General features: G+C 35.5%; 5 protein-coding genes, 1 long non-coding RNA gene and 1 other non-coding gene across 7 annotated transcripts in view; 5 read left to right on the forward strand and 2 right to left on the reverse strand.

The window, feature by feature from the left end:
- LOC104726212 (inositol oxygenase 5-like) overlaps positions 1-426 on the reverse strand; it is a 2,554-nt gene extending 2,128 nt beyond the window's left edge. Inside the window, exons 1-2 of the mRNA XM_010445014.2 lie at positions 270-426; positions 24-156 (exon numbers count right to left, since the gene is read on the reverse strand). Of these exons, the coding sequence (XP_010443316.1) occupies positions 24-156; positions 270-300 (164 nt within the window). The 5' untranslated portion in view covers positions 301-426. The remainder of the gene's footprint in view (positions 1-23; positions 157-269) is intronic.
- On the forward strand, positions 3,299-5,227 carry LOC104726211 (IAA-amino acid hydrolase ILR1-like 1). Its single transcript, XM_010445013.2, has 5 exons — positions 3,299-3,694; positions 3,901-4,026; positions 4,120-4,434; positions 4,508-4,630; positions 4,717-5,227. The coding sequence occupies exons 1-5, from the start codon at positions 3,323-3,325 to the stop codon at positions 5,113-5,115; spliced, it is 1,335 nt and encodes a 444-aa protein (XP_010443315.1). The 5' UTR covers positions 3,299-3,322; the 3' UTR covers positions 5,116-5,227.
- On the reverse strand, positions 5,307-6,065 carry LOC104726209. Its single transcript, XR_758019.2, has 3 exons — positions 5,964-6,065; positions 5,735-5,872; positions 5,307-5,553 (listed from the first exon to the last, which is right to left on the reverse strand). It is a non-coding gene; the product is annotated as a 40S ribosomal protein S30 (long non-coding RNA).
- Positions 6,433-8,931, forward strand: LOC104726208 (asparagine--tRNA ligase, cytoplasmic 1-like). Its single transcript, XM_010445012.2, has 6 exons — positions 6,433-7,039; positions 7,177-7,767; positions 7,853-8,109; positions 8,200-8,329; positions 8,432-8,490; positions 8,598-8,931. The coding sequence occupies exons 1-6, from the start codon at positions 6,548-6,550 to the stop codon at positions 8,779-8,781; spliced, it is 1,713 nt and encodes a 570-aa protein (XP_010443314.1). The 5' UTR covers positions 6,433-6,547; the 3' UTR covers positions 8,782-8,931.
- TRNAS-CGA lies at positions 9,066-9,147 on the forward strand. The gene has a single exon. It is a non-coding gene; the product is annotated as a tRNA-Ser (tRNA).
- LOC104728941 (putative FBD-associated F-box protein At5g56690) lies at positions 10,158-11,451 on the forward strand. Its single transcript, XM_019232539.1, has 2 exons — positions 10,158-11,205; positions 11,299-11,451. The coding sequence occupies exons 1-2, from the start codon at positions 10,354-10,356 to the stop codon at positions 11,449-11,451; spliced, it is 1,005 nt and encodes a 334-aa protein (XP_019088084.1). The 5' UTR covers positions 10,158-10,353.
- LOC109127441 (putative FBD-associated F-box protein At5g56700) overlaps positions 14,911-16,285 on the forward strand; it is a 6,695-nt gene continuing 5,320 nt past the window's right edge. The window contains exons 1-2 of the mRNA XM_019232109.1: positions 14,911-15,798; positions 16,087-16,252. Coding sequence (XP_019087654.1) covers positions 14,911-15,798; positions 16,087-16,252 — 1,054 coding nt within the window. The remainder of the gene's footprint in view (positions 15,799-16,086; positions 16,253-16,285) is intronic.

Here is a 16,285-nt window from a genome sequence, read left to right on the forward strand (position 1 = left end):
TTTTTTTTTTTTTTTTTTTAAACCTGAACTGACGACCAAATGCATTCATCTCAGGAGCCAAAAACACTTCATCATCGGATGATATCTTCGACATTGGAATTCCGCTGTCCAATTGTAACTCTCCGATCTTTTTATTCGTCGTAGAGTCCTCGTATTCTTTATCAAAAAAAAGAACGTAAAATTGTTATATTTACGATTAAACAAAAATAAAAATAAACAAGAATCAAAGAAACTGAAGAATGATCATAAGAAGATCGATATATGATTACCAAAAACAGGGTTTTGGACAGAGATAGTCATCTTCAAATTGTAAAAAAAGAAAAAAAGAAGATGAATTAATCGTGAAAACAAAAAGATCGAAGAGAGAATGTCTATGAAGATATGTAATTTGATGGGGAGCTAGAGACTCAAAAGGGGGGTATTTGTAGTGAGAGATGGATGATATGGCTTTAAGAAAAAAGATAAGAGACGATTTCTTACCTCTATAATTGGAGACAAATCTACCCAATTATCTTTGACCTTTAATTAGCAAACCAATTATATTTATCCACACCCCTCTAAACAAACAGAATCCATAATTAAAATCAAATCTGACTACTATTATTTGTTAACAAGTACTGTATACTAGATTAACTTTCTTAACGAAATTTTAAAATTGGTCAACTTCTTACCTTTTAGTTTCCCTTTTAGAACCAGGATATGTGTCACGTCCAGCTATATAGATTTACTAACATCTAATCTATTTACAAGTGTTAGTTTTAATTACACTTTTCAGTTTTATTATAACTGATTTATACTTGGATTTTCAGTTTTATTATAACTGATTTATTTTTAGTTTTTTTTTTTCAATTTAGACTTTAGGTATTTAATTATTATATTCTTAGAATCTAAAATATTATGTATATAATAAAGTAGGATTACCTTCTAAAACTTTGTTTCTGAGTTTAACATATGGCACATCTGGAGCTGACACCTGTATTGGAAAAAAACTTTACTTTTCATTTTGCAAATTTTTTTATAATCCACCAATTTCTAAATAAAAACCAAAATTGATTATATGAGAATAAATAATTTAGTTAAAACTTTTACCCAAGTGTATTTATACAAAATGAAAATAACACATTAACACAATCTTTTTTTTGGTTCAACGAACACAAACAAATAGAATTATCTTCTAATACTTTATTTTCTAAGCTTAACACGTGACACATCTAGAGCTTACACCTGTCCTGGAATTTTTTTTTACTTCTCATTTTTGCAAAAACAATTTTTTTCTCAATCCACCAATTTCTAAATAAAAACTAAAATTAATTATATTAGAATAGATAATTTAGTTAAAGCTTGTACCCAAGTGTATTTATGCAAAAAGAGAATAAATCATTACCAAAATCTTATTTTTGTTTTTGTTCAACAAACACAAACAAGTAGACTTAGCTTCTAACACTTTATTTTCTGAGCTTAACACGTGGCACATATGGAGCTCACACCTGTCCTGAAAAAAAAAATTACTTCTCTTTTTTGCAAAAACAATTTTTCTCTTAATCCACCAATTTCTAAACAAAAAAACTAAAACTAATTATATTAGAAGAGATAATTTTGTTAAAGCTTTTATCGGGTGTATTTATTTAAAAAGAAAATGAAACATTAACACATGTTTTTTTTTGTCAAACGAGCACAAATTAAAAAAAAAAAGAATTCTAAAGTTATATTAGAATTTCTTTCATTCCTTTGACTGTTGTAAATAAAAAATATACATAATTTGGTTTGCTTTAATAGAAGATTATTTTCCTTAAACTCTAAATTAGTTTGACTTAATAAAAAGTTGATGTGTTTCACATATATGTATGTCTACAATAGCCCTTGGGATTACGAGGACAAAATTGAATTCACAATCATGCCAGGAAATTTTTTCATATGTACCATCTACCGACAACAGCTACAAACTGATACAATTAAACTAGATGCATTAAAAAAAATTATAATATTTGCCAAAACAATATACAACACATAAAATACTAAAAATATATAACAACTAATAATTCCATTATCAAGTAAGATAAACAAAAATAATAATTACAGTCAATATTAAAAACCATAACACAAACAAATTTTATAAACAAAAAACAAAACACACTAGGTTTTGAAGGGTCAAATTGATTACAAAATATATTCAATTGCACTAGTAGAATAAGAGCAAAACCAAATTTAATAATAGAATAGTAACATGTTTGTTTTTTGCTCTGTAATCAAAACTGAATGCTTAAATTAGACACTAGGTTTTGAAGTGTCAAATTGATTACAAAATAATAACACTTAAATATATAAATATTATTAACAACACAAAAGAAATCAACGGTAAAATTAAAATTTAATACAAAGAATACTGACAATTAAATTGGGAAATAATTACAGTAACAAATAATCACATTCTTCTATAAATAAGTATACCAAATGCATGACAAAAAGATAACAAATTACTCAGAAATTAAATCTTATTTCAGCAATAAAACTCAAATGGATTACATAAAGACAACCACACAACAACTCCTACTCAAAATCAAACGATAATATCGACAAGAAAGCAACATGAACTATACAATCCCTTTTTCGAAAGGCCACATACTACAACCAAATGATACACATTAATACGAAAATTTAAGTTTTGGTTTCGATCCAAATTTTTTGTGATATCGACCGCCGGAGATCTCAGGTTTGTTTAATCAATAATTTAACAGATTGATAAAAACATATATTTTCTCATTTGGAGTGGACAACCTCCAACTACCTAACTTTTTTTCGAAATCGAAGATCACAATCCAAATACTACAAGGAAACTTGATGTAAAGTGGTAAAAAGACATGAAAATATTAAACTATCTTGCAATCACAAATTTCACCATGAATCTATTGTAACATGGTTTTACATCACAAAACAATATGTCCTAATTGTATAATAGAGATAGTATATGCTTTATATATTTTTAAATTCAATAAAACAAAGATGAATAATAATATAATTTATTAATTATTGTAATGGGTTATTAATTATTAATTATTTAAAATATTAATGTTAAAATAAAACAAAATAAATCCGTGCAACACACCGAACTTCACCTAGTTTTGGATATGTGTCACAAGAAGATTACAAAATCGGACCTACGAGAAGAAAAAAAAAGAAAAAATAAATCAAAGAAGAAGGACCTTGTGATGGTAAACTTAGGCCCTTTCCATCATCAAAATGGGCTTTGTAGCCCATTAATGAACTCACTTCAGTGCGCATCAGTTAATTCTGGAGTGTTTGTTGTCATCTTCCTTTTTCATCCATGGCTCTGAATAATTTTGTTGTGCTCTTCTTCAGTTTGACTTTACAACTCCTCTTCCTTTTACTTGGTGTTTCATCGGAATCACCATGGATCACCGCCGGAGATGTAACTCAAGTCCCGAAGAAGTACCTCGAATTAGCCAAGAGTCCGGAGTTCTTCGATCGGATGGTGAGTATCAGAAGGAAAATTCACGAGAATCCTGAGCTTGGTTACAAGGAATTCGAAACCAGTAAACTCATTAGGTCGGAGCTTGACCTTATCGGAGTTAAGTATCGGTATCCCGTAGCTATCACCGGTGTTATTGGTTATATCGGTTCTGGAGAACCACCGTTCGTTGCTCTGAGAGCTGATATGGATGCTTTGCCTATTCAGGTGTAGTTACCAAATTCCCAGAAATCTCATAGAACTTACATCGATTCGATACATTTAGGTCTTTGATTTTTACTCTTTTAGTTAGAAACTTTATGGAATTAGATTAAACTGGTTGCTTGATCATAGGTTTGATTACACATACACCAATACCACTTTCTTAGGTAATGAAAGGTTATAACATTGTTTGATTTGATTCTTGGACTTAGGAAGCTGTTGAGTGGGAGCATAAGAGCAAAAATCCTGGGAAAATGCACGCTTGTGGACACGATGGTCATGTTGCTATGCTTCTTGGTGCTGCTAAGATTCTTCAAGAACATCGCCGCGATTTGCAGGTCTCTATGCATTTCCTGCATTTGCACCCTTTTAAGATACTTTCATGAGTAACATTGGCCTAATAAATTAATTTCTTTGTTTTTTTGGGTTAGGGAACTGTGGTGCTTATCTTTCAGCCAGCTGAGGAAGGTTTGCGAGGAGCTAAAAAGATGATAGAAGAAGGAGCGTTGAAGAACGTCGAAGCTATTTTTGGGATACATCTTACCAACCGAGTTCCCTTTGGCAAAGCCGCTTTACGTGCAGGTCCCTTGCTGGCTGGAGCTGGATTCTTTGAGGCTGTAATCAGTGGGAAAGGAGGTCATGCTGCCATCCCTCAGCATACGATAGATCCTGTTGTTGCAGCTTCAAGCATTGTCCTCAGTCTTCAACACCTGGTTTCACGTGAAACTGATCCTTGGGATTCAAAGGTTTCATTTTCTTACTCTTTGATCTCATACCTGGTCTTGGTTTTCTAGAACTCATTTGTGTGTTCCTCTTCAGGTGGTCACAGTGTCTAAGGTTCATGGTGGCAATGCGTTCAATGTCATCCCTGATTCAATTACCATAGGAGGAACTCTTCGAGCCTTTACCGGGTTTAGTCAGCTTCAACAGAGAATCAAAGAGGTGGATCCATGATTGTGCCTTTTAAGATTTTCGCGGTATTGTGCTTTACCATAGAACCAATCCCCGGTTTCAACTTTTGATTCTAGGTGATTACCAAGCAAGCAACAGTCCATCTGTGCAATGCATCTGTGAATCTAATACCAAATGGCAAAGAACCGTTACCACCAACAGTGAACGACATGGACTTATACAAGCAATTCAAGAAGGTAGTCGGAGACTTGTTGGGTCAAGAAGCTGTTCAGGAAGCACAACCGTTGATGGGATCAGAGGACTTCTCAAAGTTTGCAGAAGTAATCCCTGGCCATTTCTCCTTCCTGGGAATGCAAGATGAGACCAAAGGGTATGCGTCATCTCATTCACCACTCTATAGAATTAACGAGGATGTGCTTCCGTATGGTGCTGCAATCCATGCATCGATGGCTGTACAGTACCTCAAAGAGAAAGCTTCGAAAGGTTCTGTCACAGGCTTCCATGACGAACTCTGAATTTGTCTATAGCTTGTTCTAGACTTGTTTACTCCTCAGTTATTGGGTGTTTCATATTTCTAAGTAATAGCACACTCCACGGAAATGAATGTTATTTGCAAAATTCTTGTCAGACTATTTGTCGCATAATTCGATTTCAATTATAAGAAGTCATAGCAGAGGCATATGAAATCCAAAGATGACCAAAACAATAACTAAAAAAACTGTATTTCATAGCATAGAATCAAAACATAACAGTTCAGTACCAAAAGAAATTAAACGAAGAAGAACAAAGATTCCCAAAGTTACAAAATAGACTTTTCCAGGTTCTCTACTAAAACATACAAGTTCAGTGAGAGACAAAAGATTCACGAAAGCATCTCTTTCAAATTTTTCAAGCTTCTCTACCAATCTATTTCTCAGAAGAGTTAGGTCCTCTCTTCTTTCCGAAACCAACAACTGCACAAATCAATTAACAAAGTGTAAATGATTTGTTTTACAAAATGATAGCTTCATTGGTTCAAACAAAGCATTTCTAAAGAAATTACCAATTCCGCAAAGCAATTATCAGCTAAATTACGCAACAATGCAAGAGTCTTAATCCAATAAAAGAGTAAAGTATCGAGATCGGGAAAATTACCGGCGGTGACGAAACGGCGGTTGTGCTGCATACGCTTGTGAGCACGACCTCTGGGCTTCTTCTTCTTATCTTGCTTGGCAACCTTGGGTGTTTGTCCTCTAACCTTACCGGCACGAGCCAAAGAACCGTGAACCTTTCCTGTAAATCATTAACAAAAAAACACTCACCGTCAAACAGATCCCGCAGAAGAAGAAGAAAAAAAAATGAATAAGCTTGCGAAGGATCTTACCCATGATTAATTTGCTTTTCTTCTCTTTGTTCTTCCGTTACCGACGGCTGCAAGAAGCTGAAACGAGTGAGTGCGTAAGCTCAGAAATTAGGGTTTCTTTTAGATAACGAATGTGTAATTTATATATTCCTTTGACGTTGATCTATTGGGCCTTTTATTAAGCCGATATATAGTGGGCCTATTAAGCCCATTAACAACACAAGTTCGACAATCCATGAAAATTGTTATTAAAAAGTATAAACAAAATCACCCAAATTTTTTGGAAAATACATTTAAAAACTTTCCATTATGTTTTTGTAATAACTGTAATTTCACCTCGAATGAAAAAGGCAATAATTTAGATACGAAACAAAAAGAGTCAATCTTATTCGTTGGAATCTTTTGGTATTATTAAATTTATTCAATTTTAACCCTGCAGAATCCTCAAAATCCAACGATATATAATCGAAAGATCCAACGGTGATTCTCACATCTCAATAACGAAGACTCTGAAACCTCCCTCCCTCTTCTCTTTTAGGGTTTTATTATCTCAAATCGCGACGCCTCCCAAAATTCTGTGCTTCAGATTCCGAAGATCAAAAACAATGGCTGATGAGATTGTGCCACCGGCGAACGAGTTAGCCGCCGTTGCATTGGGTAACGATGGACCCACGGTGAAGAACGCGGAATTTTCTAACCGTGTTCTGATTAAATCGATTCTGGGTCGACCAGACGGCGGAGCTGATCTCGCCGGTCAAAAGGTTCGAATCGGCGGTTGGGTTAAAACCGGAAGGGAGCAAGGGAAAGGGGCTTTTGCTTTCCTTGCGGTGAACGATGGATCTTGTCCAGCGAATCTTCAGGTTATGGTTGGTTCGTCTCTTTATGATCTCTCTAAGTTGGTTGCGACGGGAACTTGTGTGACTGTTGAGGGAGTTTTGAAGTTACCTCCGGAAGGTAAGGATAAGCAGATGATTGAGCTTAGCGTTGAGAAGGTGATTGATGTGGGAACGGTGGAGGCTAAGTATCCGCTTCCTAAGACTAAGTTGACTCTTGAGTTTCTCAGAGATATGCTTCATCTTCGTCCCAGGACTAACTCGGTAAATACTTCTTACTTCTTTCACTGAGATTGATTCAAACTTGTTTTTAATGCTCTCTATGTTTGATTGTATCACTGAATAAGTTAGACTTGTGAGTTTATATTGTGTGCTTATGGTGGTATTTGTTGTGATTTCAGATCTCAGCAATTGCAAGAATCCGTAATGCGCTTGCTTTCGCCACACACAGTTTCTTCCAAGAACATAGCTTCCTTTACGTCCACACTCCTATCATCACAACAAGTGACTGTGAAGGTGCTGGTGAAATGTTCCAAGTAACAACCTTGATCAACCACACTGAGCAGGTTGAGAAGGATCTCATTGTTAACCCTCCACCCACCGAGGCTGATGTTGAAGCGGCGAGGCTTATCGTTAAGGAGAAAGGTGCAGCTGTAGCGCAACTGAAAGCTGCCGATGCAAGCAAGCAAGAAATTAAAGCTTCTGTTGATGAACTTACTATAGCAAAGGCGAATTTAGCTCAAGTTGAAGAAAGGTCAAAGCTTAAGCCTGGACTACCTAAAAAAGATGGAAAAGTTGATTACTCCAATGATTTCTTTAGCCGTCAAGCTTTCTTGACAGTTTCTGGTCAATTACAAGTGGAGACCTATGCTTGCGCTCTGAGCAGTGTGTATACGTTTGGCCCTACTTTCCGGGCAGAGAACTCTCACACTACAAGGCATCTAGCTGAGTTCTGGATGGTTGAGCCTGAAATTGCTTTTGCAGATCTACAGGTATTATACATATGGTATTCTTTTGTCACTTCTTGATCACAATATAGTTGCAGTATCTTAGAAACCTTCTTTGAAATTTGTGTAGGACGACATGAACTGCGCAGAAGCTTATGTGAGATACATGTGCAAGTGGTTGCTCGAGAAGTGTTACGATGACATGGAACTTATGGCTAAGAACTTCGACCAGGGATGCATTGAGAGGCTACAATTGGTAGCCTCAACCCCGTTTGGGCGTATAACATACACGGAAGCAATAGAGTTACTTGAGAGAGCTGTAGCTGAAGGAAGGAAATTTGATAACAAAGTGGATTGGGGAGTCGACTTGGCCTCAGAGCATGAAAGGTTTGTATAATCCTTAATAAAAACCATTCCTCAACTTTTTAAACACTTGCAAGAAATGGTTGCTAACCAAACATGTCTTCGCACTTACAGATACTTGACAGAGGTTGTGTTTCAAAAGCCAATTATTGTCTATAACTACCCGAAAGGAATCAAAGCTTTTTACATGAGACTTAACGATGATGGAAAGACAGTTGCTGCTATGGATGTCCTCGTTCCAAAGGTAATAATAAAACTCACCGTCTTCTTATAGTGCCATTCAATCATTGAGGAAAACACACATCAACTGGCTATTTTGGTTATCTGTTTTCTTTGTATGAATTAGGTTGGAGAACTCATTGGTGGAAGCCAAAGGGAAGAACGATATGATGTCATCACACAGAGGTGTGTGAAAGTGAAACCAATAATTCAAATATTTGGCTCCTCTATTTTTGGTTTCTTCTGTGATCGTTTATGAAGCAAAATCTGTTTTTTGTTTTTGTTTTTTACAGGATCAAGGAGATGGGTCTACCAATTGAACCATATCAGTGGTACATTGACTTGCGCCGTTATGGAACAGTGAAGCATTGTGGATTTGGACTTGGCTTCGAACGCATGATTCTGTTCGCTACAGGAATTGATAACATCAGAGACGTTATTCCTTTCCCTAGGTATCCTGGAAAAGCTGATCTCTGATTCTTCTCTAGACATCTCTACAAACACAATTTCGTTTTTTATTAACTGGTCTGGTTTTGAAAACCGACACGGTTTAGTTTATACTTTAAGTTGGTTAAATGAAAATTGTATGGTTTTTTGACTTTTGATTTTACTGGTTTTGTTCGATTATCCCGATTCACCGAATTCAGTTAATACCACAAACTCTCTATTAATAATTGGACAAAACTATGCTGATAACAATTGGAAACCGAAATTTTTTCAATTTGAAGTTTTAGAATTAGATAATAAGAAAGAGAACAGAAGTCAAGATGTCCGAGTGGTTAAGGAGACAGACTCGAAATCTGTTGGGCTTTGCCTCCGCAGGTTCGAATCCTGCTGTTGACGTCCTTCTTTTATATGTTCATTTTTACCTCAAAAAGTCAAAAGCGAGATCAACAGAGTAACGAACAAAGAAAAAGATATCGATTGATGAGCAATTGCATTAAAAGAGTAGTAAACTTTGAAAATATAGATTCTAGTATTCTACCGGCAAGATTCTTTTTTAAGGGATTCCAATCCTGCATCTACATAAGTGTTTCACATGCTGGGTTTAGGGGACACTTCTTTGTTCCTGCTTTAGGTCCATAAACTGCAGCTACAAATTTTGTATCCCCTGAAAACAAAATGCAATTACCCAGTTGAAAATCCCCTGAAACATGGAGATTGACAAAAAAATTGTACATGGAGTTCCTCCATCTTCTGTCCATCTCCATTGCAGCAAATTAATTACTCTCTAGCTCCTCTCTTAAACCCTGATACGGGTCTGGTTAATATTAACGGGTCAGTTTAATTCAATCATAAGTCTAAACAGTGGCAGAGCTAGGAATTCAATTCATCAGGGTCAAAATATAATTTAAGAGGTCAATTGTGTTATTAATTTTTTTTATAGGGGTCAATTCTGCTATTTTATCAGGGTCTATTTGATTTTTTTCCTAAAAATTCAACTAAATTTAAAATTTCACCAGGATCAATTGACCAACATGCTTCTACCCTAGCTCCGCCCATGGGTCTAAGTAATGGAAGTCCTGCTCAAGCTAAGGTTCTGCTAGAGGCGTCGATATTTATAATCACATGATCTTCTAGGGTTTTGTCTCTTGTTGCTCGGTGTCGGTGTGGCATTGTTTGTATCTCACGGTATTCTTTTTTTCCTTCTTTAATATTTTTTTTTTCAGGTTCGGAAAGACCAAAGTATCGACGATTGTAAATACTCTATCTACTATCTTGGGTTTGTGATATGTTGTGACAGGATTGTTAAACCGGTTTGGTTCGCTAAACGGTTAACTCAGATTAGGGCTTCTATTTGTATGCCTTTGGCTAGTTACGATGAAATCAATCAGCAAAATCAACATAAACAATCTGCTTCAATCTCTCTTCTCTGTCTCATCATCATATCATCTTCACTTAAAACCATCAAATCCAGTCCTTCGATCGAAGCGATCCTTCTACCTCAGTGCCTTTTCTTAGATTAGTGAGATCCTAAGGCTGTATTTGCCTTTTCTCTTGGTGAGATCCTAGATTAGGGATTTTTATCCAACAAAACCCGTGAACAATATGTCGCAAATAAGTGAGTTGTCTGATGATTTGCTCGTTAAGATATTATTGTTCCTTCCAACAAAAGTTGCTGTCTCAACCAGTGTTTTGTCGAAACAATGGAAGTTTCTTTGGATGTGGTCGCCTAAACTTGATTTCGATGATTACAGAGATATTAATCATACAAAAAAGTCTTCACTTCTGATGTATCGTTATGAGAATCTGGCATTACACAGAGCGCCGATCCTAGAAAGCTTGGTCCTCAAGTTTCGTTTTAAATCCGAGAATATTAAACAGTGGGTTGGAATTGCAGTTTCTCGCCGAGTGCGCGAGCTAAGTATCAGCTATTTGTATGTATGGGATGTTAATTCTCAGGTATTACTGCCGTGTAGTTTGTATTCATGCACATCGCTCGTGACTTTGAAACTTGAAGGCAAAAACATTCTTGTGGATGTTCCTCCAACTGTTTGTCTCCCTTCCTTGAAAACTTTGCAACTTCTCCGTGTGACATACTCGAATGAAGATTCTCTTTCGCTGCTTTTATCCTACTGCCCTGTTCTTGAAGCTTTGAGTATTGACCGAGGCTATTATGACAATATGAGAGTTTTAGTTGTTGATGTACCCTCCTTGCGGTGTTTATCTTTAAATATAAACAGTGAATGTTCTTCTGATGATGGGTGTGTAATAGTTACCCCTTCTTTGAAGTCTTTCTATGTTGTTGATACTACAAGTAAATGCTCCTATTTGGTTGAGCCTATGCCTGATCTTGAAGAGGCAAATATCTTTGTTAAGCAAAACCCCGAGAAGCTTCTCGTATCAATCACATCTGTCAAACGTCTTTCATTACGAGTAGACTTCAACAGTAAGGAAGATGTAAGCTGTTTTCCATCTATGAAATTCCAAGTTTTCATCAATTGCATTGTATTTTACTTAACACTAAATCTGTAAGCGTTGTCACGTGTACAGCCCGGGTATGATGCTGGTATTGTCTTCAATCAGCTTGAACATCTGAAGCTATGTATAATCAACGATTATTGGTCCAAGTTACTTGTCCGGTTGCTCAAAGATTCATCTAAACTCCGAGTCCTCAATCTTGACGCTTCTGTAAGTTTTTATTGATATAAAATTTATTTTTATCAGTATGAAAGCGTATAGTTTACTAATCTTATCTATATCCTATTGTTGTCTCAGACTTATATACAATTTGGCAACGTTCAACGGAACATTAATTTCCACGAGTTGCCTAGTCTTGAAGGGAGCTCTGTTCCTAATTGTTTGTTGAAGAGTCTTGAAACTTTCGACTTTGTAGGGTACAAAGGAAGACAAGAAGAGAGAAATTTCTTGAGTATTATCTTAAATTATGCTCGTTGCTTAAACTTTCGATTATGGATTTTAAAAGTTTGATTTTGTTGTCCAAGAATTAGATATTCAACTGTAGATTTGGGACTTGCTTTCAAAAAAAACTATTGCCTTCTTATCATTTGGTTGATAAATTATATCGTCTTGTTTAACCTACAATTTGTATGTGTATGCCTTGCAAGTTGCGACACAAGTCTCTTTTCAAAGAAGAGAACCAAATCAGGTTTTTGGAACACCCGTCTCCTTATGCTCAAATATTGTCGTAAAATTCAAGTTTGGAAGCTTATAAGGTCACCTCATCTCGAGACTCAAATCGCACAGTCATGACTCTTATGCTTGTTAAAAAAGTTACAACTAAAACGATAATTTGATGTTGTCTTATCATAAGGAGTCAAATAGGTAACTTGACCCAACCCAAATCCGTCTAGGTTCCATAATTATGTAAACCGATCTGAGCAGGCATATGTGTATATGTGTGTATTTTCCTACTCATGACATCTTATAAAAATTTGAGAGAATTTCACCAGAAATACCATTTTCAAAACAAATTTTTTTGGGAAATGCCAGTTTTGTGTTTATTTTTCTAAACTGCCACTTTTTAATTATGTGTCATATAAACAAAAGACCAAACTACCCTCAAATTAAAAAAAAAGCAAGAAAGATGAGAGAAATGGGCGAATATTATGTGCGACTTCCAAAAGAGCATTAATGACACATTTCTCTTTCATTAGATCATCTCCAATGTGTTACTCTATTTTTTCCTCTAAAATAGAGCAACTCTAAAATAGAGCATTGTTTTCCTCCAATATATTACTCTATTTTAGAGGTGAAAATAGAGTTAGTGTAAAAAAATATAGGTGAAAATAGAGTTGCTCTACATATAGTCATTTTCTCTATTTTAGAAGAAAATATAGAGTAGGGTTGGAACAAATGTTGCTCTATAATAGAGTTTTGACTCTAAAATAGAGTGAGGTTGGAGATGCCCTTAGGTTGTGTCTGTGTAGACAATGTTTAGGATATTATAACTACGAAAAATTATTGTCCATCCATAAAGTGGTAGACAATGGTAATGTGAGTTGCATTGTGAACAATTATTTTCTGTCTATCCGGTTATTGTAATACAATATAAAAACCTTGGACAATGATTTTTTATTCATACTTGAACAATAATCGTAACTGTTGACATTGTTGTCTATCAAACTAATCTTTTTGCACAAACCTTTTTTACTGCTCAAATTATAGTGATGGACCAAAATAGAGTACATTTAGGGGAACAAAATAGTAGGGTTTACATAATAAAATTCTGAAGATAGTTAGACAAAAATGCAAGGATGGACAACAGATAAACATGTCCACTGGAAGGACAACATGATCAGTGCATGCGCTGTCAGCAGACCTGCAATGTGTACAAAAAGGGTCAAACCAAATGGATATGGTCCACTTAATAGAATGAAAGATATGATAGTGGTGGACAAAAACCTTGCATGTTAAATCTCGTTCACCGAAACTGCAGAAAAGTAGTGTAGCCAATAAGATTTGTTAGCAATAGACACAAAAAGGTCAGACCAAACATATATGGTCCACTTAAGAGAACGAAGGACATAATAGTGGTGGACATAAAACTTGGTTATTAAATCTAGTCCACAGGAAATATTGACCAGGAGTGTGGAAACTTTTTTAATATTAGCAATGGTCACAATGGGTAAGACCAAACATATATGGTCTACTTAAGAAAATAAATGATATAATAGTGGTGGACAAAAATTTTCTTGTTGGATTTGGTCCACCAAAACTGCAGACCTACAGTGTGGACAATTTTTTTGTTAGCAATAGACACAAAAATATCAGAATAAATCTGTTTGGTCCACTTAAGACAACGAATGACATAATATATAGTGGTGGACAGAAACCTTGCCTGCTGGATCTGGTCCACCTGAACTGCAGACCTGCAGTGAGTACAATTTCTTTTGTTATACATGAACACAAATGGTTAGACCAAACATATATGATCCATAAACAGAACGAATGACATAATAATGGTGGAGAAAAACCTTGGTTGTTGGATATGGTCCACCATATCTGCATATAAAGAATTTCTCCATTATATGCGACCGACGGACTGAAACAAATAGAGTTTGGGAGAAAGAGATTCAGTTTGTATTGCAGTGCCGGCGATGGACTGAGAGAGCCTGAGATGGAGGAAGATTAAAAGTTGAGAAAGCCTGAGATGGAAGAAACGGAAAGGGTTAGAAGGAGGAGTTAGAGATTTGTCTTTCTGGAGAAATAATTGATGATTGAAAGAGATAAAGAAAGATATAATAGTCAATTCCAAAAAGAGAATTTTGCATTTATTATCTTATTGTATTATGTTTTATGTCAATTCCAAAAAGATAAAAAAGTAATTAGTTTTATGTTTCAAAAAAAAAAGATATAATAGTCTTTTGAGCATGGAGTTGTGGCAAGCGGGAAAAGGAATAGAAGAAAATGGCATTGGCCACAATGTTTGATACTGTTCATGGTAGTATTGATAAAATTCTCAAAATTTGATGTTTGCACACGCTACACTACAAAGCCGAAGAACTAAAAATATCAGATTCAACTCAATTCGATAAAAATTTGAGATTCTTAGTTGTCACATAACATACACAACACTGCTTAAGTTAATAAAACTACTCATTGATGTTGTTGTATTTGAATTAACCGTCAAAACACAAATGTACATGTCTTTTGTTGTTTCATCTCAATCTCATACTCCTCTCTCATATTTTCCTAAAATCAAACAAAAGTCAAAATAATTAGTCTAACGAAACCAGTAATCAGTAATCACATATGGCCAAAGAAGACTGATCAAGCTAACAAAAGAGACAAATTCAGTCATGATTAAATACCAAATATCTAGTAAGTGAGGTTCTTAACATATTTAAGAATAAAATTAAAAATACATTGGTATCTTAGTAAGTCCTTCGTAATAATGTAAATAAACCTTGATCTTCCGGGTCGGATCCTTTCGATAATGAGGTAGTACTAATTGATAGAGCTTCACCTGCCTAAGCCCACCAAAGGTTTATACTTTTATTAGCGACTTCGATTGTCAAAAAAAAAAAAAAATTATTAGCGACTTCCTTCTAGGTTTTTGTTCAGTTCCTCTGTTGTGGCTTTGTTTTCGCTTGTTTTGGTTTGGTTTCTGACAAATCCTTTTAGTCTGTTTCTAACAAAAATATGGCCAACATCAGTAACTGGTCTGATGAATTGCTGATTAAGATATTATCGTATCTTCCAACAAAAGTTGCTGTATCAACTAGCGTTTTGTCCAAACGGTGGAAGTTTCTTTGGAAGTGGTCGCCTAAACTCGAGTTCGATGATTACCCTAACACCATTGGTGATTTTAATCTTTCAAAATCTTCATACCTCTGTCAGTATTTTATCTACAAGATTCTGCCATTCTACGGAGCTCCCATCATAGAAAGCTTGCGCGTCAGGGTACGTCTTAGAACACTTCAAAGTAAGGATTTCGAATCGTGGGTTGGACTCGCAATTTCTCGTTGTGCGCGTGAGCTAAGTATCAGCTATCTTCCTTTCTATAAAGAACATGAAGTGTTATTCCCAAGTAGTTTGTTTACCTGCAAATCGCTAGTCACTTTGAAACTCGAAGGCTTCAAGATTCTTGTGGATGCTCCCCGGACGGTTTGTCTCCCTTCCTTAAAAACCTTGGATCTTCGACATGTGAGATTCTTAAATCAAGATTGTCTTCGTCTGCTTTTACAAAGTTGTCCTGTTCTTGAAGATTTGTTTATTCATCGAGTTGGATGCGACACATTGCTAGGGTTAGTTGTTCATGACCCTTCCTTGAAGCGTTTATCTGTACATATAGACTCGACATGTTCTATTGGTGCGAGTATCATAGTCACACCTTCTTTGAAGTATTTCAACTTTGAGGATTCCAAAGTTGAAGATTTTTATTGTAAAGGATTCTCCTATTCTATTGACCATATGCCAGAGCTTGAAGAGGCAAATATCGTTGTTCTGAGAAATCCTCAAGATCTTCTCGAATCAGTTACATCTTCCAAACGTCTCTCATTACGCGTAGCATTCAACTCTACGGAAAAGGTAAGTCTTTGTTTCAATCTCACATTATTATATTCTCTTGAGCAGTGGCGGAGGTAGGAATTCAATTCATCAGGGTCAAAATATAATTTAAGAGGTCAATTGTGTTATTAATTTTTTTTATAGGGGTCAATTCTGTTATTTTATCAGAGTCAATTTGATTTTTTTCCTAAAAATTCAACTAAATTTAAAATTTCACTAGAGTCAATTGACCCACATGCGTCTACCCTAGCTCCGTCCATGCTCTTGAGTTTAAATCCTTTGTTTATTATGTGTGTGTGATGTGTGCAGACTGTGTATCGTGAAGGTATTGTCTTTAGTCAGCTTGAAAAGTTAGAGCTGTTTATATGCAATGATGATTGGTCAAAGTTACTTGTCCAGTTGCTCAAAGATTCTCCTAATCTGCAAATCCTCAGTCTCATTGTTGATGATGTAAGTTTCTTCGTTGATTTGTTCTGTAGTTCTAAAAGCACAATGTGGTTTACGTGGT

Source organism: Camelina sativa, chromosome 11 (assembly GCF_000633955.1).
Source record: "Camelina sativa cultivar DH55 chromosome 11, Cs, whole genome shotgun sequence".
NCBI lineage: Eukaryota > Viridiplantae > Streptophyta > Magnoliopsida > Brassicales > Brassicaceae > Camelina > Camelina sativa.